Below are 24,295 nucleotides of genomic sequence, written 5' to 3'. Positions count from 1 at the left end.
CCCAAATAAATCCCTGACACCTTCATTAGCACATACACAAGAATAACAAGAATAATAATTAGAGTGAAATAGAGCAATTGAAGTAAAAAAGAGCACTGGGTACCTTTGTCTGTTTGTTTCCTTCCCCTATTTTTCTACTCATCCATCCATAAACTAGACAAAGTGGAGTGTGGTCCTTATGGCTTTCCCAATCCCCTTGTCACCCCTCATAAGCTACATTTTTATACAACTGTCTTCAAGATTCATGGGTTCTGGGTTGTAGTTTGATAGTTTCAGGTATCCACCACAAGCTACCCCAATTCTTTAGAACCTAAAAAGGGTTGTCTAAAGTGTGCGTAAGAGTGCCCACCAGAGTGACCTCTCGGCTCCTTTTGGATTCTCTCTGTCACTGAAGCTTATTTCATTTCCTTTCACATCCCCCTTTTGGTCAAGAAGATGTTCTCTGTCCCACGATGCCAGGTCTACATTCCTCCCTGGGAGTCATATTCCACGTAGCCAGGGAGATTCACTCCCCTGGGTGTCTGATCCCACGTAGGGGGGAGGGCAGTGATTTCACCTTTCAAGTAGGCTTAGCTAGAGAGACAGGGCCACATCTGAGCAACAAAGAGGCATTCGGGAGGAGGCTCTTAGGCACAACCATAGGGAGGCCTAGCCTCTCCTTTGCAGCAACCATCTTCCCAAGGGTAAAACCTGTGGTAGAGGGCTCAACCCATCAAACCACCAGTCCCCTATGTCTGTGGTCATGTTAGCAACCGTGGAGGTGGGGTAGGCGAATACCCCTGCATTCTCCACAGGCTCCTCAAGGGGGCACTGCATCTTTTTTTTTTTTCCTTGCTTTTTTTTTTTTTTTTTAACTTTCCCTTCTTTTTTAAATCAACTGTATGAAAAAAAAGTTAAAAAGAAAACAAACATACAATAAAAGAACATTTCAAAGAGACCATAACAAGAGAGTAAGAAAAAGACAAATAACCTAACTGCTTAACTTCCAACATGTTCCTACTTTACGCCAAGAAAGTTACCTAGTATAGCAACATTTCTGTGAACTTGCTCCTACTATATCCATCAGAAATTAACAGACCATAGTCATTCCTGGGCATCCCCAGAACGTTAAATAGCTTATCTGTTCTTCTTGGATTATTGTTCCCCCTTCCTTAATTGCTCTCTATTGCTAGTTCCCCTACATTCTACATTATAAGCCATTTGTTTTACATTTTTCAAAGTTCACATTAGTGGTAGCATATAATATTTCTCTTTTTGTGCCTGGCTTATTTCGCTTAGCATTATGTCTTCAAGGTTCATCCATGTTGTCATATGTTTCACGAGATCGTTCCTTCTTACTGCCGCGTAGTATTCCATCGTGTGTATATACCACATTTTATTTATCCACTCATCTGTTGAAGGACATTTGGGTTGTTTCCATCTCTGGGCAATTGTGAATAATGCTGCTATGAACATTGGCGTGCAGATATCTGTTTGTGTCACTGCTTTCCGATCTTCCGGGTATATACCGAGAAGTGCAATCGCTGGGTCGAATGGTAACTCTATATCTAGTTTTCTAAGGAACTGCCAGACTGACTTCCAGAGTGGCTGAACCATTATACAGTCCCACCAACAGTGAATAAGAGTTCCAATTTCTCCACATCCCCTCCAGCATTTGTAGTTTCCTGTTTATTTAATGGCAGCCATTCTAATGGGTGTTAGATGGTATCTCATTGTGGTCTTAATTTGCATCTCTCTAATAGCTAGTGAAGCTGAACATTTTTTCATGTGTTTCTTGGCCATTTGTATTTCCTATTCAGAGAACTGTCTTTTCATATCTTTTGCCCATTTTATAATTGGGCCGACTGTACTATTGTCATTGAGTTGTAGGATTTCTTTATATATGCAAGATATGAGTCTTTTGTCAGATACATGGTTTCCAAAAATTTTTTCCCATTGAGTTGGCTGCCTCTTTACCTTTTTGAGAAATTCCTTTGAGGTGCAGAAACTTCTAAGCTTGAGGGGTTCCCATTTATCTATTTTTTCTTTTGTTGCTTGTGCTTTGGGTGTAAAGTCTAGGAAGTGGCCACCTAATACAAGGTCTTGAAGATGTTTTCCTACATTATCTTCTAGGAGTTTTATGGTACTTTCTTTTATATTGAGATCTTTCATCCATTTTGAGTTAATTTTTGTGTAGGGGGTGAGGTAGGGGTCCTCTTTCATTCTTTTGGATATGGATATCCAACTCTCCCAGCCCCATTTGTTGAAAAGACCATTATGACTCAGTTCAGTGACTTTGGGGGCCTTATCAAAGATCAGTCGGCCATAGATCTGAGGGACTATCTCCGAATTCTCAATTCGATTCCATTGATCTATATGTCTATCTTTGTGCCAGTACCATGCTGTTTTGGCAACTGTGGCTTTATAATAAGCTTCAAAGTCAGGAAGTGTAAGTCCTCCCACTTCGTTTTTCTTTTTTAGAGTGTCTTTAGCAATTCGAGGCATCTTCCCTTTCCAAATAAATTTGATAACTAGCTTTTCCAAGTCTGCAAAGTAGGTTGTTGGAATTTTGATTGGGATTGCATTGAATCTGTAGATGAGTTTGGGTAGAATTGACATCTTAATGACATTTAGTCTTCCTATCCATGAACATGGAATATTTTTCCATCTTTTAAGGTCCCCTTCTATTTCTTTTAGTAGAGTTATGTAGTTTTCTTTGTATAGGTCTTTTACATCTTTGGTTAAGTTTATTCCTAGGTACTTGATTTTTTTAGTTGCTATTGAAAATGGTATCTTTTTCTTGAGTGTCTCTTCAGTTTGTTCATTTCTAGCATATAGAAACATTACTGACTTATGTGCATTAACCTTGTATCCCGCTACTTTGCTAAATTTGTTTATTAGCTCTAGTAGCTGTATTGTCGATTTCTCAGGGTTTTCTAGATATAAGATCATATCATCTGCAAACAATGACAGTTTTACTTCTTCTTTTCCAATTTGGATGCCTTTTATTTCTTTGTCTTGCCGGATTGCCCTGGCTAGCACTTCCAGCACAATGTTGAATAACAGTGGTGACAGCGGGCATCCTTGTCTTGTTCCTGATCTTAGAGGGAAGGCTTTCAGTCTCTCACCACTGAGTACTATGCTGGCTGTGGGTTTTTCATATATGCTCTTTATCATGTTGAGGAAGTTTCCTTCAATTCCTACCTTTTGACGTGTTTTTATCAAAAACGGATGTTGGATTTTGTCAAATGCTTTTTCAGCATCTATTGAGATGATCAATTGATTTTTCCCTTTTGACTTGTTAATGTGTTGTAATACATTGATTGATTTTCTTATGTTGAACCATCCTTGCATGCCTGGAATAAACCCCACTTGGTCATGGGGTATGATTTTTTTAATGTGTCTTTGGATTCGATTTGCAAGTATTTTGTTGAGGATTTTTGCATCTATATTCATTAGGGAGATTGGCCGGTAGTTTTTCTTTTTTGTAACATCTTTGCCTGGTTTTGGTATTAGATTGATGTTAGCTTCATAAAATGAGTTAGGTAGTGTTCCATTTTCTTCAATGTTTTGAAAGAGTTTGAGTAAGATTGGTGTCAGTTCTTTCTGGAAAGTTTGGTAGAATTCCCCTGTGAAGCCATCTGGCCCTGGGCATTTATTTGTGGGAAGATTTTTGATGACTGATTGGATCTCTTTGCTTGTGATGGCTTGGTTGAGGTCTTCTATTTCTTCTCTGGTCAGTCTAGGTTGTTCATATGTTTCCAGGAAATTGTCCATTTCCTCTACATTATCCAGTTTGTTGCCATACAGTTGTTCATAGTATCCTCTTATAATTTTTTAAATTTCTTCAGGATCTGTAGTTATGTCACCTTTTTCATTCATTATTTTGTTTATATGGGTCTTCTCTCTTTTTGATTTTGTCAGTCTAGCGAGGGGCTTGTCAATCTTGTTGATCTTCTCAAAGAACCAACTTTTGGTGATATTTATGCTCTCTATTGTTTTTTTGTTCTCTATGTCATTTATTTCTGCTTTAATCCTTGTGATTTCTTTTCTTCTACTTGGTTTAGGATTGGTTTGCTGTTCATTTTCTAGCTTCTTCAGTTGATCCATTAGTTCTTGGATTTTGGCTCTTTCTTCCTTTTTAATATATGCGTTTAGTGCTATAAATTTCCCCCTTAGCACTGCTTTTGCTGCATCCCTTAGGTTTTGGTATGTTGTGTTCTCATTTTCATTCGTCTCTATATATTTAGCAATTTCTCTTGCTATTTCTTCTTTAACCCACTGATTGTTTAGGAGTGTGTTGTTTAACCTCCAGGTATTTGTGAATTTTCTAAGTCTCTGATGGTTATTGACTTCTAATTGTATTCCATTGTGGTCAGAGAATGTGCTTTGAATAATTTCAATCTTTTTAAATTTATTGAGGCTTGTTTTATGTCCCAGCATATGATCTATTCTGGAGAAAGTTCCATGAGCACTAGAAAAGTATGTGTATCCTGGTGATTTGGGATGTAATGTCCTGTATATGTCTGTTAAATCTAATTCATTTATCAGATTGTTTAGGTTTTCAATTTCCTTATTGGTCTTCTGTCTGGTTGATCTATCTATAGGAGAGAGTGATGTGTTGAAGTCTCCCACAATTATTGTGGAAACATCAATTGCTTCCTTTAGTTTTGCCAGTGTTTCTCTCATGTATTTTGTGGCACCTTGGTTGGGTGCATAGACATTTACTATTGTTATTTCTTCTTGCTGAATTGCCCCTTTTATTAGTACGTAGTGGCCTTCTTTGTCTCTCAAAACATCCCTGCATTTGAAGTCTATTTTATCTGAGATTAATATTGCTACACCTGCTTTCTTTTGGCTGTAGCTTGCATGAAATATTTTTTTCCATCCTTTCACTTTCAGTTTCTTTGTGTCCCTGTGTCTAAGATGGGTCTCTTGTATGCAACATATTGATGGTTCATTTTTTTTTGATCCATTCTGCGAATCTATATCTTTTAATTGGGGAGTTTAATCCATTCACATTCAACGTTATAACCGTGAAGGCATTTCTTGAATCAGCCATCTTATTCTTTGGTTTATGTTTGTCATATTTTTCCCCTCTGTCTATTAATATCCTTTATTGTACCCATACCGAATCTCTTTAGTACTGAACCTTTCTCCAAGTCTCTCTGTCCTTTCTTTGTTTCTCTGTCTGTAGGGCTACCTTTAGTATCTCCAGTAGGGCAGGTCTCTTGTTAGCAAATTCTCTCAGCATTTCTTTGTCTGTGAAAAATTTAAGCTCTCCCTCAAATTTGAAGGAGAGCTTTGCTGGATAAAGTATTCTTGGCTGGAAATTTTTCTCACTCAGAATTTTAAATATATCGTGCCACTGCCTTCTCGCCTCTATGGTGGCTGCTGAGTAGTCACTACTTAGTCTTATGCTGTTTCCTTTGTATGTGGTGAATTGCTTTTCTCTTGCTGCTTTCAGAACTTGCTCCTTCTCTTCTGTGTTTGATAGTGTGATCAGTATATGTCTCGGAGTGGGTTTATTTGGATTTATTCTATTTGGAGTTCGCTGAGCATTTATGATTTGTGTATTTATGTTGTTTAGAAGATTTGGGAAGTTTTCCCCAACAATTTCTTTGAATACTCTTCCTAGACCTTTACCCTTTTCTTCCCCTTCTGGGACACCAATGAGTCTTATATTTGGACGTTTCATATTATCTATCATATCCGTGAGGTCCATTTTGATTTTTTCAATTTTTTTCCCCATTCTTTCTTTTATGCTTTCATTTTCCATTCTGTCATCTTCGAGGTCACTGATTCGTTGTTCAACTTCCTCTAGTCTTGTACTATGAGTGTCCAGAATCTTTTTAATTTGGTCAACAGTTTCTTTAATTTCCATAAGATCATCCTTTTTTTTATTTAGTCTTGCAATGTCTTCTTTATGCTCTTCTAGGGTCTTCTTGATTTCCTTTGTCTCCCGTACTATGGTCTCATTGTTCATCTTTAGTTCTTTGAGTAGCTGCTCTAGGTGCTGTGTCTCTTCTGGTCTTTTGATTTGGGTGCTTGGGCTTGGGTTATCCATATCGTCTGGTTTTTTCATATGCTTTATAATTTTCTGTTGTTTTTGGCCTCGTGGCATTTGCTGAACTTGATAGGGTTCTTTTAGGATTTGTAGACCAATTGAAGTCCTTATCTCTAATTTATGAGATCTACAGCTTCGTGGAGTACACTTTCTCTAACTAACCAGCAGGTGGTGTCCACGAGCCACCTGTTCTCCAGAAGCCAGTTCTCCCCTGCTTAGCCTTTTTGGTGAGTGGGGGAGTGAGTCTTGTGGGGCCCAATTGGTGTACCAAGCTTGCGTGTGTAGTTGGTGTTGCCTGCCCTGTATATGGGGCGTGTTTCTGGGCAGTCAGGGAGGGGGGGTGGCCCTAACAATCAAATCTCCCCGGTGATCCTAGAGTTTTAAAGCTGCTGCAATAGTCTAATCCTTCAGTTCAGTCCTGCCACAGTTTGTCTCTGCCACTGACCCACAAGTACTTGGTATTGGTGTATGGCTCCTGAGACTTGCAAGTGGGCCCCTCTTCCAGGCTGTGCACCCTGGGTCCTTTGTTGAGGGATGACTGTGCTATGTCACAGGTGAGTGCAGTCCCCCCATGGCAGTTCTGGGCTGCTGGGCTGTATAGGGAGGCTCCCAGTCTGCTGAAATGATGGCTGAATGGGGCTTTGTTAATTCACACTGCTCCACCTTCCCAACTCTGGGACAATCAGCTGAGGTTGCAGGGAAGGCTAATGTCCATGCCCAGTTTTGTGGTGTGTGCCTGTTATTTGAAGCACTTCCGTCACACTGGGTTGTCTGGGGCAGCTCTGGGCTATGGGGCTGGCGATGGGCAGGAGTGTTTCCTGTCCACCAGGATGATGGCTGTGAGCGGACACCCCCCTTTTCTTGGGAAGTTGTGGTGTTTAGTGAATTTTCTCAGCCACTGGATTATTGCCTTTTGTCTCATAGCTCTCTTAGTTCTGCTCTTGACTTGACCTGCCCAAATTGCAAGTCTTTGAAGCTTTCTGTATTGGGCTTCTTAGAGTAATTGTTTTAGAAAAAGAGAAAAGGATTAAAAAAAAAGGGCCCTCCTCAGAGATCTAATGGGTTATTGAAATGGTAAGAGACAAAGCAACCTGGGCCATTAAGGAAAGGTCCACAGGGCAGAGAGATCAGCTTTTCTTCGGGATTTGCATATGCGCCTCAGGGCCTGAGCTCTGCCCTTCCCCTTTCTATGTTCACCAGAACTCCAAAAATCCTCCGCTTTTATGTTAGAGTTTTTCGTGTTGTTTTTTTTTCTATGCCTGTCTCCTCTCTGCTGGGCTGGCTGCTCTCAGATTCTCTGGTGTCTGGTCTCAGTCTATCTATGGTTGGAGTTTGGATCAGTAGAATGAGTTTCCGATAAGGGCTGCCACTGCAGTTCTCCCTTCTCCTTCCCGGAGCTGACAGCCCCTCCTCCCACGGGACTGAGCCTGGCAGGGAGGGGCGCGGGTCCCCTGGCCGCAAAAACTTACAGATTTAGCTGATCTCAGCAGTTTCCACGTTTTCATGAGTGTTGTATGAAGTATGCCCAAAGTCAGATTGCTCTGTGGTGTCCAGTCCACGCAGTTCCTGGCTTTCTACCTACTTTCCTGGAGGAGTAACTAAAACATACAGCTCACCAGTCCACCATCTTGCCCCCAATGAGTATAGTTTTTAAACCACATGATGCTACAACATGAGATCTTAGCTGAAACATAAGCTTGTGAACAAGATATACAAAGTGGGTCAAAAATAAAAGGGAACCACGCAAGATTTCCTCATTTGAATTGTTAATTGGATTCCTACAACTAATTCAGTGTTCCCATGTGGATTAATAAATTTATTGGTTAAAGCATGCTATCAGCAAAACCCTGGTCATTAATTTAGTCCCTTACAATTCGGTTAGCTTGGCACAGGAAGCAACTGTTATGCAAACATACGCCACTGTCCATAAGACAAACTCAGTGAGCACATACAGATGGCCAGTGGAAGACCAGTGCCATAATGGGAAAAACATTCAAAATGCATAATGCTAGTCAGAAATATCATTCTTATAAACAAGAGAACAACTCAATAATTCCTGTAAAAAAGGATTTAGAGAAATTATTTTTCAAAGCACACCTTTGTATTTATTGTGAACATTTAACTTTAAAAACACCAAAGAGGGCAAACTTAAAAATCTGATTAAAATATTGAAAAACAAGTTTTTGGTACAATGTTATAATGAAGACAAAACTGTCAAGGAGCTAAGACATTGCCTACTACTCCAAATAAATAGGATTTGAAAGCTCTATATAGGTGGAGCTCAACTTACAAAAAGGCAAGAGTTCTATAAGTCCATCTGCAAATTGGTGTACAAAACTTAGAAAATAAAATTTCCCCCAAAACAATGTTCTTTCTGGGATGATGGAAATGTTCCACACTTTAGCATCATGGTTACATAGAAATAAATATTTGTCAAAACGCATAGGACTGAATACTTCAAGGTCAATTTACTGTTTGCATATTAATACTGCAATAAATTGTAATAAAAAAGTCCTATCAGGTAGTTAAGAGTATCATCCCATAAAAAAAAACTTTTATACTTATAGTACAACATGATAGCCCTGTACCATCTGACTACAGTTAATCACTATTGACAGCAGTGTGTCTATGGGAAAATGAATTATGAGTTCTAAGGACACAAATGCATGGCATGTATCCATCTTTTCCCTATTCCAAAGCATTTCAAGGACAAGGGTTGATATTTCTGGGAACCCTAGCTTGTTAACTCTCTATCAGCAACAGAAACAGTATCTCTTGATATCAATCATCCTTCAAGAGTTCTAAATTGAAGGAAAGGGAGATGCTTACAAAAGGCTCTGAACTGGTTCCTGTTGTTCATATGTATAAATCATTCAAAAGCTGAAAATTTCTGTCATGAAATGATAAAACAAACTACTAATCTAAAAACTCGAATAAAAATCAGCAAAATATTAAAATAGTCATAACATTTCCATCTTTTAGCTTATACAATTGTACTTGGAACACTGTGAAATATGTAGTTATAATTATGTCCCCTCAAAAAATTTTTTTAAACATAGATAAGAAAACAACTAAGAAAGTCACCAATAGAGCTAGGATTAAAGTTCTCCTTATTAGCAATGTAGTGTTTTCCTTACTCAACCATGCATTGTGAGATCTACTTCTCATTGTTATAATCTGGTGTTTATTTAATAATCAGTAAAGGACCTACTCATGTCAAACTCAGAACTGAGCCAATGTGTTAAGGGATGAGTTGTATTTTCACTGTTGTGTCAAAAAAAATCACTGATTTTCTTTTACAGTCACATAAATTTGAAAGCGATTATGGACTCCTTTAAATAAACTTAAAATTGTAAATTGTTGAAAGAATACATGATAAAGCTTTGCTTCTTTCCTTTTTCTACTATAATAGACATAAAATCATGATACACACACACACACACACACACACAAATTTTTTAAAATAATCACAAATTTCCAGAAAAATTTCAAATACAGTACAAATAACTTTTTAATTCCTCAATCTTTTGAGACTAAGTTGCTGACCTGATGCCCCATTACCCCTGAACATTTTGGTGTATACTTCCTACAAACAGGGATATTTTCCTACATAACCACAATAACATAGGAAAACCACAACAGGAAAATCTGGAAGTTAATATTACTACCACCTAATCCTCTGACCACATTAAAGTTTTTACTGATCACCCTAATAATGCTATAATAAAAGGATCCAGTTCTGAATCAAGCATTGCATTTAGTTGTCAAGTCTCTCTTGTCTCCTTCACTCCAGAAGAGTTTCTCATTCTGCAGAGCTAGGGAAAATGAGTGTACCTACACACACACACACACACACACACACACACACACCTATATTTATTTCTCTATATATCTATACATATTGAAAACCAAAAATACCACACCTTCAACAGTATCAAACTCCAATTCCACTAAAAACCCACAGTGTTTGTTCTAGTTTTCTCCATGTATATAATTTTAAGTTCCTTCTCTGACAGTAAGAAACCACATCATCCTTAATATATTTATTTATTTCATCAATTATCCCATGTGTAACAATCTCCCATCTTTGTCACAACTCCTCCCGCGTGCAGATGCCTTCTTCACTCTAAATGGATTTTGACAACCTCCTACCCCCATTGTGCTGTCACCTCCCTCATCCGGTTCAAGCTCTGACAACCCACTTGCCACTCCTACCCTGAGGGATCCCTCTCCTCACTCTGCTCTGTCATCCACGTTGTCCTCATCCCTGTATGGGTACTCTTCCCATCCTGCTTAGGCTCTGACACCCTGCAGCAGTCTGCCTCTGAGCGTGGATTCCCCACGCCAGGCAACCCCTCTGCATGGATGCTCTCCCTACCTGGCTTGGGCTCTGACACCCCTTGCTGGGCTGCTCCTCCTTCCTCACCCCACTCAGGTTTTGATATCCCTCTCTGGGCTACCATTCTCCAATCTCCTCCCTTTCCAGCATAGATACCCACCTTGTTCTCTCCAGCCTAATGGTATTAGGACTGAAGGTGAAGGGTAAGGTTTAATGCAAGAATTTAAAATAATAGAATTAATTTAATTTATGCTAAAACTCACTCTCAAGTTGTAGAAATACCCAGAGGAAATATCTATTATGTTCTACACCTACTCTCAGGATGTGACAATCCATCCCAAACAATAATAAAAAATTAAGAGATGCTCAAGTTGGAGGGCCACAGGCTTGGAAACGACTCTCAGGCTGTAAGTGGAAAGGTAGGGCTGGGAGTCTAATTGCTAAAACAAAACTCATGATTTAGTAAAATCTGCAATGTACTCCTAAGAGGCTGTGTTCTATAAGTTCTAGCAGGCCACCAAAATTTTGATTTTAAGGAGTCAATGAGAAGCCTGAATTAATATAGATTTTCTGAAAAGCTGGTAAAAGTTATAAATGGAAACTATAATTCATAACATTTTTTGCAGTTGCACAAAATAAGCTATGACATAACAAACATACTTTTACTTACTTTATCTACACAATCATCAAAAAAGGCCAGGCTTGCATCTTTATCACTGACAAAAGAACATTCCTCAATGAAGCGAATAAACATTTGTGTTTTGGTCATCATGTTATAGAATTTTTGATGTGACCGATCCCGGCTTCTTAAGAACGCTGTTGAACATAAATATACATGTTAGAATACAGAATCTAATTCACAGACTCATAGAGTTTTTGAGCTAAAAGGAACTTGACCAATTATATCACCTGTATCCCCCATACCCACACTATTTTGCAGAAAAAGAAACTAAGAGGCCTGAGGGGAGAAGTGACCTGACAAAGATAGCAATAGGGAAGGAACTTGAACCCAGATCTCTCAAATCCTCAACCAGAATTGTCTCTGTTTTCTCTTCATTACCTTGAGGATTACATAGAAACCAGTAGATTTGAAAGTATTTTTAAAAATTGCTATTTTCCCCTCAAAGACTTTGTGTGTTGTGTGTATATATACTCGCTCTCATTCTTTCATTCTCTCTCTTCTCTCTCTGTACACACACACACACACACACACACACATCTTTTTTCAAAGAAGGGAAACATTCCCTCTAGCATTGCGTCTTATAGAAAATAGAGCAAAAGTTTATTTTCTAACTTCACTCTCCATCTTGCTCATTATGTTCAATTATACTTCATGGGCCTTCTTTTGGTTCCTTGAACTAAAGCTTTCTCCAGTCTCAGAGACTATGCATAAACTGTTCTCTTTGTTAAAACACTCTTCTACTTTCCCTTTGCTTGGCTAATTTCTACTCATTTTTTAGACCATGTATCTGATTGATAATTCCTCAGAAAGGCCTTCTGTGATCACCTAATTAAAGTTGATCTTTCTTATTTTCTAATTGTTTATCATCTTGACCATAAGCTTTATGAGAGAAGTTACCATGTCTCTTTTACATGCCTCACTATATACCCAATGCCTATCCTATGGAGGCACTAAAAACTAAGTGAATAAATTTCTCTTTGAAATGTTAAATATTATAAAAGTAAGTAGATACGTATTATGATACTAATTGCACTCCAGGGCTTCCCAAACTTTTTTACTTCATGGCACAAGTAGAATATAATATTTATAAAGCATACCAAAGTAAAGCAAGTGAAACTGTTAAGGCCTGGAGTTAACCATCCTAGGAGCTCCTCCACATCCCCAACATTGCCTGGCTGCCCTGACAGCAGAGAGCATCAACATCTCAACACATCTGTGACATAGCAGAGTGCAGTGGTGCATGGTTAGGAGGTATTGTATTTTATTAAATAGCTTCTTTTGCATATTTTGCTAATAGGACTATACTCAATGTGCCCAAGAAAGAACTAGTCCTATGGAAATGAATTACCAACAGACTTGGTATTCACATACACCCCAAAATAGGTATGTATTTTGACAAATGTGAGCTATTGACCCAAAGAGTGATTGAATCACTGCAACTTCACATTTACTAATATGAAAGCTGTAAAATTATGCAATCACTCACCTTGTAGAGCAAAAAGAGACGTTGCATCTGTGGCTGTCTCAGATGGGGCTTGTGTTATTGGTCTTAAGTACGATCTGTAGCCTTTTAAAATAGAGGCCATAAAGCACAAAAATGCCTCTTGGATCTCCAAATCTATCATATGGAGCCGCTTTCCAGAATTAAAATCATAGTCATTCATTGTTAAGTCCATTAGTCCGTCATCTCTTGGTCTCTGCTGCACTGTGGTGAAATACATTATTAGTATTTTCTCCAAATGGCCTAAAATAATTTTCATGATGGCATCAACATAAATTTGTTGTGTCTTCAAGAGGGCTCAAACTACTTCAACTCTGTTTATGTAGCTTTACTATAGGTAAACTCTAGCAAAGTTTGCCATATCATTTTCTAGTCTCTGTAGAGTATATTTTATCCAGGTTAAAATTATCCCTGTTTCTCTGATGAAATACAATAGTCCTTGTTTCTGTTATCATTTTTTAAAAAATAAAAGTACCTACAGAAGAAGAAAAACAGGGATTAAAATGTAAAAAACTCTTCTTTTTCCAGAAAACCATTAGGCAGAAAAGAGAATGTAGCCCAGAGCAGGATATCAGAGTCTCAAAGCAGTGAAGAGGGCATCCATTAGGGAAGGTGGCCTGACATGGGAATCAGAGCCTAAGAAGTGTGAGGGCAGAATACCTGGGGAGGGGCAGCTTGGTGTGGGGTGTTCAAGAACAAAGCTGGTAAGGAAGGGGAAAATCTGAACATAAAAAAAAATGGACTATAATCCATTGAATCCATACAGATATACAAATAAATGAATAAATTGGAAGTCTGATGAGAAATGAGATCTTACATAGTTTTAAAGTACCTCCCCACAAAATAATTAATTGCAAATTAAAGAGTAAGTACAGCAGAGAAGTCTTGTAGATACTAACTTAATCAAGTATTGAAAGTGAATGTCCTAATCAGTAACGGAACAAATTGAAACAGTGAGCACCTGAGAAGAATGCAATGAGCAGAATGCACCATCACTTCTCTGATATTCCTGTGAAAGATGATATTCCTGTGAAAGGCTTGTATCAATCATGAGGAAACTCAGACAATTCCAAACTGTGGGTTTCAACCATTCTACAAAATCTTCAGAACAGTCAAAGACCAAGAAAATGAAGAAAAAACTAAAGAACTTTTCTAGAAAAAAGGAGATTAAGAGCCTTGAAACTAAATACAATGCCTTATTTGGAATTGGATCTTCATGCTTTAAAGAATATTATTATGATAACTGAAAAAACTTGAATGTGGTTTGAGGATTAGGATGGTGGTAATGTATCAATGTCAATTTCCTGATTTTCATGGTTATATTGTGGTGATTTTGGGGTGGGAGTTCTTATTGTCTAAAGAAGTACACAGTGAGTGATGTCATCAACATGGCAATGTAAAACATCCCTGGAAAAGTCTCCCCTCAGAATCACCTAGTGAAAGGACAAACCCCACTTGCTTGTATCTCTGGGGTACAATATAGACTGGAGAAGGCTCTGCATATGCTGAATCAAAGAAAAAGAAAAACAAACAACAAAATCAAGTAGGAGATTTTCATCGCAAATGCACTAGCCTGGACCCCTCCATTTCACTTGGTCACACATAGCTTACAAGTCACACAGAGGAAGCACGATCTGGGTGCCTTCTGGCATAGAGCCACCCACAGCAGCAAGTTAGAACTCCACGCATATCTAGGCACAGGCACCCAAGTCTACAGAGACTCAGGGCAGAACACAAGTGGCTGAGGAGTGCCACATACAAAAGTGCCCCAACATGCAACTAGATGAATGGATCTTGAGGACAGCATTTTGAGTGAAATAAGCCAGAAACGAAAAGACAAACATTATAACACCTCACTAATATGGACTAACTATAACATGAAAACTCTGAGAATTGAATCTTAGAGGACAGGTTATCGGGGAAGGCTTATTGTAAAGGTCCCTAGATAGTTAGCTCTTACAGTAGTCACATCTATTCCTCAGTTATAACGGTTATCTCTAAATTCTGAGATGCTGAGCTTTTTGTGTATAACCTGGTCAGTCCCTGGAACTTTGGGTATCTGTGTGACACTTCAGACTCAGAGCTAGAGTTTGGCAGCTATGAATATCAGCATTACCCCACACTGAAACTGTTAAAGTTGAAAAAGAGTTTAACTTCAATTAGATATGAATGAAGCAAATCTGGTTAGGACTAAGGCAAATCAGACAAAAGGGTAAAGGACGATATTGACTGTGTTTTAAAACATCAACTTCTATGTGAGATCAAAGGAAGAGATGTTTATTCAGTGCAAAATCTGTATTTTCTGTAGCACACTAAATAATTTTACTTGTCCGGTCAGTTTATTCAAACACCATAATTACATGGAACTTTGAATAGGAAGTTAGATCTGGTTGGTTTGTACAGGTTAGTGTGAAACCCCGATACATCCCAAAGTAATTTAGGCAGAGAATAAAAATGTATTTGCAAAGCCCCCCCCCACCACCCCGAGGGACTGGGGAAAGATGTGAAAATATTAAATTTCCCCACTTGGGGAATTAGTGATACTCTCACAAGCATTGGGAACTACCAGATTAGAAGGCTGAGCCCTTGATCTTGGGACTTTTACTTATGAAGGTTGTTACTACAAAGGAGAGGCTTAGCCTATTTATAATTGTGCCTAAGAGTCTACCCCAGAGAACCACTTTTGCTGCTCAGATGTGGCCTCTCCCTCCCTAAGCCCACTCAGCCAGTAAACTCACTGCCCTCCCCCGACATAGGACAAGACTCCCAGGGGTATAACTCTCCCTGGCAATGTGGGACATGACTCCCAGCGATGGGAGGAAGAGAAATGAAACAAATAAAGTTTCAGTGGCTGGGAGATTTCAAACAGAGTTGAGAGGTCATTCTGGAGGTTATTCTTAAGCATTATATACACATAGCTTTTTAGTTTTTAGTGTATTGGAATAGCTAGAAGGAAATGCCCGAACCTGTTGAACTACAAACCAAGAGCCTGGATTCTTGAAGACAACCGTGTAACTATGTAGCTTACATGGTGTGACTGTGTGATTGTGAAACATTGTGGCTCATACTCCCTTTATCCAGTGTTTAGACAGATGGGTAGAAAAAGGGAAACAAAAATTAAATGAATAATAGGGAGGATGGGATGTTTGGGGTGTCCTTCTTTGCTTGTATTTTTATTCTTATTTTTATTTTATTTTGGAGTAATAAAAATGTTTAAAAATTGATTTTAGTGATGAATACACAACTATATGATGGTACTGTGAACAACTAACTATACATTGTGGATGATTGTAGGAATCTGAATATATCTCAATAAAAATGGATTGAAAGAAAAAAAGTGCCCCAAGGGAAAAAAGAGACTGCAGAGGAACTGTTGGCAAGAGGTACACACATTAAATCCAGTCTGTCTGCTGGCTCACCTAAATGCAAAATGGATCTTTCTGGATTGATTCTAACTGGGTCCCCGGGGTGGGATACCCTAACAGGGAAGACCCTGGAGGTAGAAAAGTGTCATAGAAAAAAAAAAGTTGGAGAGGAACTGAACTACTACAAATAAACAGGATGGGTCCCAGAACTGAAAAGTATAATGAAAAGGGGGCTATGAGTGATGGTGAGAATTTAAACAAATCTTAAGAGACGGGGAGAAAGGTCTGCACAAAATAAACAGAAAACATCAAGATTCTCAGAGAAAATGCAGTCTTAAAAACTGCACCATGTATCCAGGGCAAGAATCAGATGAAGAAGAGCTGAGAAAATATGAACAGCTAAACATGGGCTATTCTAAAGGTCTGGATAGGTTGTTAGACTAAGCATCACAGAAGAGCCTAACACAAAGCCAATAAACAATAAAACCATAAACAAGAGGCAAAAATTAGTTAACTCGTTAAGATAATCACAGATGTCTAGACAGAAACAGGAAGGTATGGGTCAGTCAAGGGAACAAATTAAAACTTCAGAGGAGACTTAGAAGTTCAAATAACTAATCAAAGATGTTCAAACAAACATCCCAAATCAATTCAAGGATATGAAGGAAAGTATGCATAAAGAGATAAAAGATATTAAGAAGACAATGTGTGAGCAAAAAGAACTTGAAAGTATTAAAAGGAACATAACAGAAATTATGAGGAGGAAAGATACAATAATGGAGATTAAAAATACACTAGAGACATACAACAGCAGATTTGAACAGACAAAAGAAAGGATCAGTGAACTAGAAGACAGGACAATCAAAATCATACAGTCAGAGAAAAGAATAGAAAAAAAATGCAGCAGCATCCCAGGGACTTGAGTGACAGCATGAAGCATACAAACATATGCATCATGAGTGTTCTAGAAAGAAAAGAGAAGAAAAAAGGGGCAGAAAGAATATTTGAGGCAACAATGGCCAAAAACTTCCCAACTCTTAGTATGAAAGACATAAAAATACAAGTCCAAGAAGCACAGCATACGCCAAACAGAATAAACCCTAAAATATCTATTCCGACACACATACTAATCAGAATGTCAACTGCTAAAGATAAAGACATAATTCCTAAAGCAGCAAAAGAAAAGTGATTGGTCACATACAAGGGTTCCCCAGTAAGACTAAATTCTGACTTCCCACCAGAAACCATGGAAGCATGAAGACAGTATGATATGTTTAAGGTACTGAAAGAGAAAAACTGACAGCCCCAAATTCTTTATCTGACAAAAATGTTCTTTAAAAATCAGGGAGAGTTCAAAATACTCAGAGATAAATAGAAACTGAGTTCATAAAGAAACAAACAAACAAAAAAAACACCCCACCCTACAAGAATTACTAAAGGAGTTCTTCAGGTTGAAAGGAAAAGACAGGAGACAACGGTTTGGAGTAGTGTGAAGAAGTGAAGATCTTTAGTAAAGATAACTAAAGGGTAAATGCAAAACCTAATAGGACTATATCCTCAATATATAACTCTACTCTTTAACTGCTATAAGAGTCAGAATACAGTTGAACAAGAAAAAGACGTATTTCCTGATAATGGACATACAAAATATAAAGAAGTAATGTGGGACAAAAACAACATAAAGAGGGGAAATGGAGGGATATGGGAGCAGAGAATGTGTATACATGTATGCTATTGAAGATAAGTTATTATCTTTACAAATTAGCAGGTTATAGATGTAGGTTGTATAATACAATCCCCAGGGTAACCACAAAGAAAGTATTTTAAAACTATAGAGAAAGAGAAGTGAAAAAGAGATCAGGGAGATACGTCACAAAAGATCAACTATACAGAAAAGGAGGCTACAATAAAAGAAAAGAGAGAGGAAAAAAAGATATGACATAAAAACCAAAGGACAAAATGGCAAAGTAAGAAATGCCTCTCCAGTAATAACACTGAATGTTAATGGATTAAACTCCTCAATCAAAAGACACTGATTCGCCAAATGGACAAAAAAATACAACCCAACTATATGTTATTTAGAAGGGCCTCACCTTAGACCCAAAGAGACAAATAGGTTGAAACTGAAAGGATGGAAAAAGATAATCCATGGATATAGTAAAAAAACAAAAAACAAAAAAACAAAAAACTGGGGTAGCTATAGTAACAATGGACAAAATAGACTTTAAATCAAAACCTGTTACAAGAGACACAGAAAGACACAACATTTATATAAAAGGGTCAATCTAAAGGGGCAATCCACCAAGAAGAAATAACAATCATAAATATTTATGCACCTAACCATGGTGCCCCAAAATACATGAGGCAAAAAATGGCAAAACTGAAAGGAGAAATAGACACCTCTATAATGATAGCTGGAGACTTCAATACATCACTCTCATCAACAGATAAAACATCTAGACAGAAGATCAATAGGAAACAGAGAACTTGAATAACATGATAAAAGAACTAGACCTAACAGATATATACAAATCACTGCACCCTCAAACAGCAGGGTATATATTTTTCTAAAGTGTATATGGATAGTTCTCCAAGATAGAACGCATGTTGGGCCACAAAAAAAAATGTCTGAAGAAATTTAAAAAGACTGAAATTATACAAAGCAGCTTCTCTGACCACAACTGGAATGAAGCTGGAAATGAATAATAGGCAGAGAACTGGAAAATCCACAGATACATGGAAGTTAAATAACACTCTTAAAACAATCAGTGAATCAGAGAAGAAATTAAAAGGGAAATCAGTAAATATCTTGAGATGAATGCAAATGAGAGCACAACATATAAAAACTTACGGGATGCAGCAAAGTCAGTACTGAGAGGGAAATATATACTCCTAAATGCTTACATTAAAAAAGAAGAAAAAAGCTAAAATCAAAGACCTAACTGCACACCTGGAGGAACTAGAAAAAGAACAGCAAACTAAACCCAAAGCAAGCAGAAGGAAAGAAATAACAAAGATTAGAGCAGAAATAAATGAAATAGAGAATAAAAAAAAATAGAGAGCATTAACAAAATCAAAAGTTGGTTTTTTGAAAACATCAATAAAATTCACAAACTTTAGCTAGATTGACAAAGAAAAAAAAGAAGATGCAAATACATAAAACCAGAAATCAGAGGGAGGACATTACTATTGACCCCACAGACACAAAAAGGATCATAAGAGGATACTTATGAAGAACTGTATGCCAACAAATTAGACAACTTAGATGAAATGGAAAAATTCCTAGAAACACACTAACAATGTATGCTGACCCTAGCAGAAACAGAAGATCTTAACAGGCCAATTACAAGTAAAAAGAATGAGTAAGTCATCAAAACTCCAGCAAAGAAAAGCCCAGGACCAGATGCCTTCACAGGTGAATTCTACCAATCATTCCAAGAAGAATTAATACCAATTCTGCTCAGACATTTCCAAAAAATTGAAGAGGAAGTAAGACAGACTCCCTAACGAATTCTATGAGGCCAACATCACCCTAATACCAATGCCAGATAAAGTTATTACAAAAAAAGAAAATTATAGACCAATTTCTCTTATGAATATAGATGCAAAAATCGTCAACAAAATACCTGCAAATCGAATTCAAGAGCACATCAAAAGAATTATACACTATAATCAAGTGGGTTTTATCCCAGGTATGCAAGGGTGGATCAACATAAGAAAATCAATTAATATAGTACATCACATTAATAAAACGAAAGGCAAAAACCACATGATCCTCTCCATTGACAAAGAAAAGGCATTTGACAAAGTCCAGCATCCTTTTTTCATAAAAACATTTAGAACACTAGGAACAGAAGGAAACTTCCACAACATGATAAAGGATGTATATGAAAAACCCACAGCTGAACATCCTACTCAATGGTGAAAGGTTGACAGCCTTCCCTCTAAGATCTGAAACAAGACAAGGATGCCCACTGTCACCATTGTTATTTGACATTGTGCTGGAAGTTCTAGCCAGAGCAGTTAGGCAAGAAAAAGAAATAAAAGGCACCCATATTAGAAAGGAAGAAGTAAAACTTTCACTATTTGGAGATGACATGATCCTAAATATAGAAAATCCTCAAAAATCTACAACAAAGCTACTAGAGCTAATAAACAAATTCAGCCAAGTGGCAGGGTACAAGATCAACATGCAAAAATCAGTAGAGTTTCTATACACTAGTAATGAGCAATCTTAGGAAGAATGAAGAAAATAACCCCATGTACAATAGCAACTGAAAGAATCAAATATCTAGGAATAAACTTAACCAAGGATGTAAAGGACCTATACACAGAAAACTAAAAAACAATGTTAAAAAAAAAAGAAGACCTATATAAATGGAAAGACATTCCCTGTTCATGAACTGGAAGGCTAAATATTAAGACGTCAATTCTATTCAAATTGATCTACAGATTCAATGCAATACCAATCAAAATCCCAACAGCCTGCTTTGCAGAAATGGAAAAGCTATCAAATTTATTTGGAAGAGTAACAGCTTTGAATACCCAAAAACATCTTGAAAAAGAAGAATGAAGTGGGAAGACTTATGCTTCCTGACTTTAAAGCACATTATAAAGCCACAATGGTTAAAACAGCATGGTACCAAAAGGGACATGAATAGACATTTGCACACCAGTGTTTATGGCAGCAGTAGTCACAATTTTCAATGGATGGAGGGGGCTTAAGGGTACATCAACTGATAAATCGAATGGTGAATTGTGGTGTAAACATACAATGGGATACTGAGCGGTGGCAAGAAGGAATGAAATTGTGAGGTATGCAACTAGGTGAATGGACCTTGAGGACAGTATCTTGAGTGAAATAAGGCAGAATTAAAAAGACAAACCCTATAATGTCCCACTAATATAGACTAACTATAATGTGCAAACTCTGAGAATTGAATCTGAGAACATAGGTTATCAGGGAAAGGCTTATTGTAAAGGTTCCTAGATTGTAAGCTCCTACAGCAGTCACATCCATTCATGAGCTGTAACGGTTATTTCTAAATTCTGAGATGATGAGCTGTTTGCATATAACCTGGTTGGTCCCTGTAATTTTGGGTATCTGTGTGACACTTGAGACTCAGAGCCAGAGTCTGGCAGTTATGAATGTCAGCAAAACCCCACACAGCAATTGTTAAGAAAGCTGTAAAAGAGATCAAACTTCAATTAGGATAGGAACAAAATGCACTTGGTTGGGACTAAGGTAAATCAGCTAAAGGGTAAAGGACAATATTGACTGTGTTTTAAAACTTCAACTTCTATGTGAGACTCAAGGAAGAGATGTTTATTTGGTGCAAAATCTATACTTTCTTTAGCACACTATATAATTTAACTTGTATAGTCAGTTTATTCAAATACCATAATTACATGGAACCTTGAATGGGGGTGAGATCTGGTTGGTTTGTACAGGTTAGTGTGAAGCCCCGATACATCCCAGAGTAATTTGGGCAGAGAATAAAAAGTATTTGAAAAGCCCCCTTGAGGGACTGGGGGAAAATGTGGTAATATTAAACTTTCCCACCTGGGGAATTCCTAATATTCTTGCAAGTATTAGGGACTACCAGTTTAGTAGCCTGAGCCCTCAATCTTGGGGCTTGCCCTTATGAAGCTTGTTACTGCAAAGGAAAGGCTAAGCCTATTTATAATTTGCCTAAAAGTCATCCCCAGAGAACCTCTTTTGTTGCTCAGATGTGGCCTCTCTCTCTAAGCCAACTCTGCAGGTAAAACTCACTGCCTTCCCTCCTACATGGGACATGACTCCCAGGGGTATAAATCTCCATGGCAACATGGACATGACTCCCGGGGATGTGCCCAGACCCGACATCATGGGATTGAGAAAGCCTTCTGGACCAAAAAGGGGGCAGAGAAATGATACAAAGCAGTTTTGGTGGCTGAGAGATTTCAAATGGAGTTGAGAAGTCACTCTGGAGGGCATTCTTATGTATTATATAGATACCCGTTTTACGTTTTTAGTTTATTAGACTGGCTAGAAGGAAATACCTGAAACTGTTGAACTACAACCCAGTATCCTTGATTCTTGAAGATGATCATATAATTATATGGCTTACATAATGTGACCATGTGATTGTGAAAACCTTGTGGCTCACACTCCCTTTATCCAGTGTATAGACAGATGAATAAAAATGGGGACAAAAAGTAAATGGATAATAGGAAGTGAGGAGGGATATGAGATGTCTTGGGTGTTCTTTTTTACTTTTATTTTTATTTATTTTTTTGGAGTAATGAAAATGTTCAAAAAATGATTGTGGGGATGAATGCAGAACTATATGATTATAGTGCGATCAACTGATTGTCCAGTTTGGATGACTGTATGTATGTGAGTATGTCTCAATAAAATTGCATTAAAAAATCCTACAACTCAACAAGAGACAACTTAAAAAGTAATTTAAAAATTTAAAATTTTAATTAATTTTATTTTATTTTTTTATTTTTTTTTTTTTTTAAATCATCATTTTATTGAGATATATTCACATACCACGCAGTCATACAAAACAAATTGTACTTTCGATTGTTTACAGTACCATTACATAGTTGTACATTCATCACCTAAATCAATCCCTGACACCTTCATTAGCCCACACACAAAAATAACAAGAATAATAATTAGAGTGAAAAAGAGCAATTGAAGTAAAAAAGAACACTGGGTACCTTTGTCTGTTTGTTTCCTTCCCCTACTTTTCTACACATCCATCCATAAACTAGACAAAGTGGTGTTTGGTCCTTATGGCTTTCCCAATCCCATTGTCACCCCTCATAAGCTACATTTTTATACAACTGTCTTCGAGATTCATGGGTTCTGGGTTGTAGTTTGATAGTTTCAGGTATCCACCACCAGCTACCCCAATTCTTTAGAACCTAAAAAGGGTTGTCTAAAGTGTGCATAAGAGTGCCCACCAGAGTGACCTCTCGGCTCCTTTTGGAATCTCTCTGCCACTGAAGCTTATTTCATTTCCTTTCACATCCCCCTTTTGGTCAAGAAGATGTTCTCCGTCCCACGGTGCCAGGTCTACATTCCTCCCTGGGAGTCATATTCCACGTTGCCAGGGAGATTCACTTCCCTGGGTGTCTGATCCCACGTAGGGGGGAGGGCAGTGATTTCACCTTTCAAGTTGGCTTAGCCAGAGAGAGAGGGCCACATCTGAGCAACAAAGAGGCATTCAGGAGGAGACTCTTAGGCATAAATACAGGGAGGCCTAGCCTCTCCTTTGCAGCAACCGTCTTCCCAAGGGTAAAACTTATGGTAGAGGGCTCAACCCATCAAACCACCAGTCCCCTATGTCTGTGGTCATGTTAGCAACCATGGAGGTGGGGTAGGCGAATACCCCTGCATTCTCCACAGGCTCCTCAAGGGGGCACTACATCTTTTTTTTTTTTTTTTTTTCCCCTTGTTTGTCTTTTTTTTTTTTTTTTTTTTTTTTTTTTTTAACTTTCCCTTCTTTTTTCAAATCACCTGTATGAAAAAAAAAGTTAAAAAGAAAACAAACATACAATAACAGAGCATTTCAAAGAGACCACAGCAAGGGAGTAAGAAAAAGACAACTAACCTAAGATAACTGCTTAACTTCCAACATGTTCCTACTTTACCCCAAGAAAGTTACATAATATAGCAACATTTCAGTGAACTTGTTCCTACTACAACCATCAGAAATTAACAGACCATAGTCATTTCTGGGCATCCCCAGAACGTTAAATAGCTTATCTGTTCTTCCTGGATTATTGTTCCCCCTTCCTTAATTGCTCTCTACTGCTAGTTCCCCTACATTCTACATTATAAACCATTTGTTTTACATTTTTCAAAGTTCACATTAGTGGTAGCATATAATATTTCTCTTTTTGTGCCTGGCTTATTTCGCTCAGCATTATGTCTTCAAGGTTCATCCATGTTGTCATATGTTTCACCAGATCGTTCCTTCTTACTGCCACGTAGTATTCCATCGTGTGTATATACCACATTTTATTTATCCACTCATCTGTTGAAGGACATTTGGGTTGTTTCCATCTCTTGGCAATTGTGAATAATGCTGCTATGAACATTGGCGTGCAGATATCTGTTCGTGTCACTGCTTTCCGATCTTCCGGGTATATACCGAGGAGTGCAATCGCTGGATCGAATGGTAGCTCTATATCTAGTTTTCTAAGGAACTGCCAGACTGACTTCCAGAGTGGCTGAACCATTATACAGTCCCACCAGCAATGAATAAGAGTTCCAATTTCTCCACATCCCCTCCAGCATTTGTAGTTTCCTGTTTGTTTAATGGCAGCCATTCTAACCGGTGTTAGATGGTATCTCATTGTGGTC

General features: G+C 37.9%; 1 protein-coding gene across 16 annotated transcripts in view; it reads right to left on the bottom strand.

The window, feature by feature from the left end:
- Positions 1–24,295, bottom strand: part of DENND4A (DENN domain containing 4A) — a 200,677-nt gene that overhangs the window by 66,698 nt on the left and 109,684 nt on the right. For all 16 annotated transcript variants that reach the window (XM_037833644.1, XM_037833639.1, XM_037833642.1 and 13 more), the window contains 2 exons: positions 12,554–12,772; positions 11,056–11,201 (listed from right to left, as the gene is read on the bottom strand). In XM_037833644.1, the coding sequence (XP_037689572.1) occupies positions 11,056–11,201; positions 12,554–12,772 (365 nt within the window). The remainder of the gene's footprint in view (positions 1–11,055; positions 11,202–12,553; positions 12,773–24,295) is intronic.

This window comes from Choloepus didactylus, chromosome 4 (genome assembly GCF_015220235.1).
Source record: "Choloepus didactylus isolate mChoDid1 chromosome 4, mChoDid1.pri, whole genome shotgun sequence".
In the NCBI taxonomy this organism is placed as follows: Eukaryota; Metazoa; Chordata; class Mammalia; order Pilosa; family Megalonychidae; genus Choloepus; species Choloepus didactylus.
This window is presented reverse-complemented; position numbering and strand designations above follow the sequence as displayed.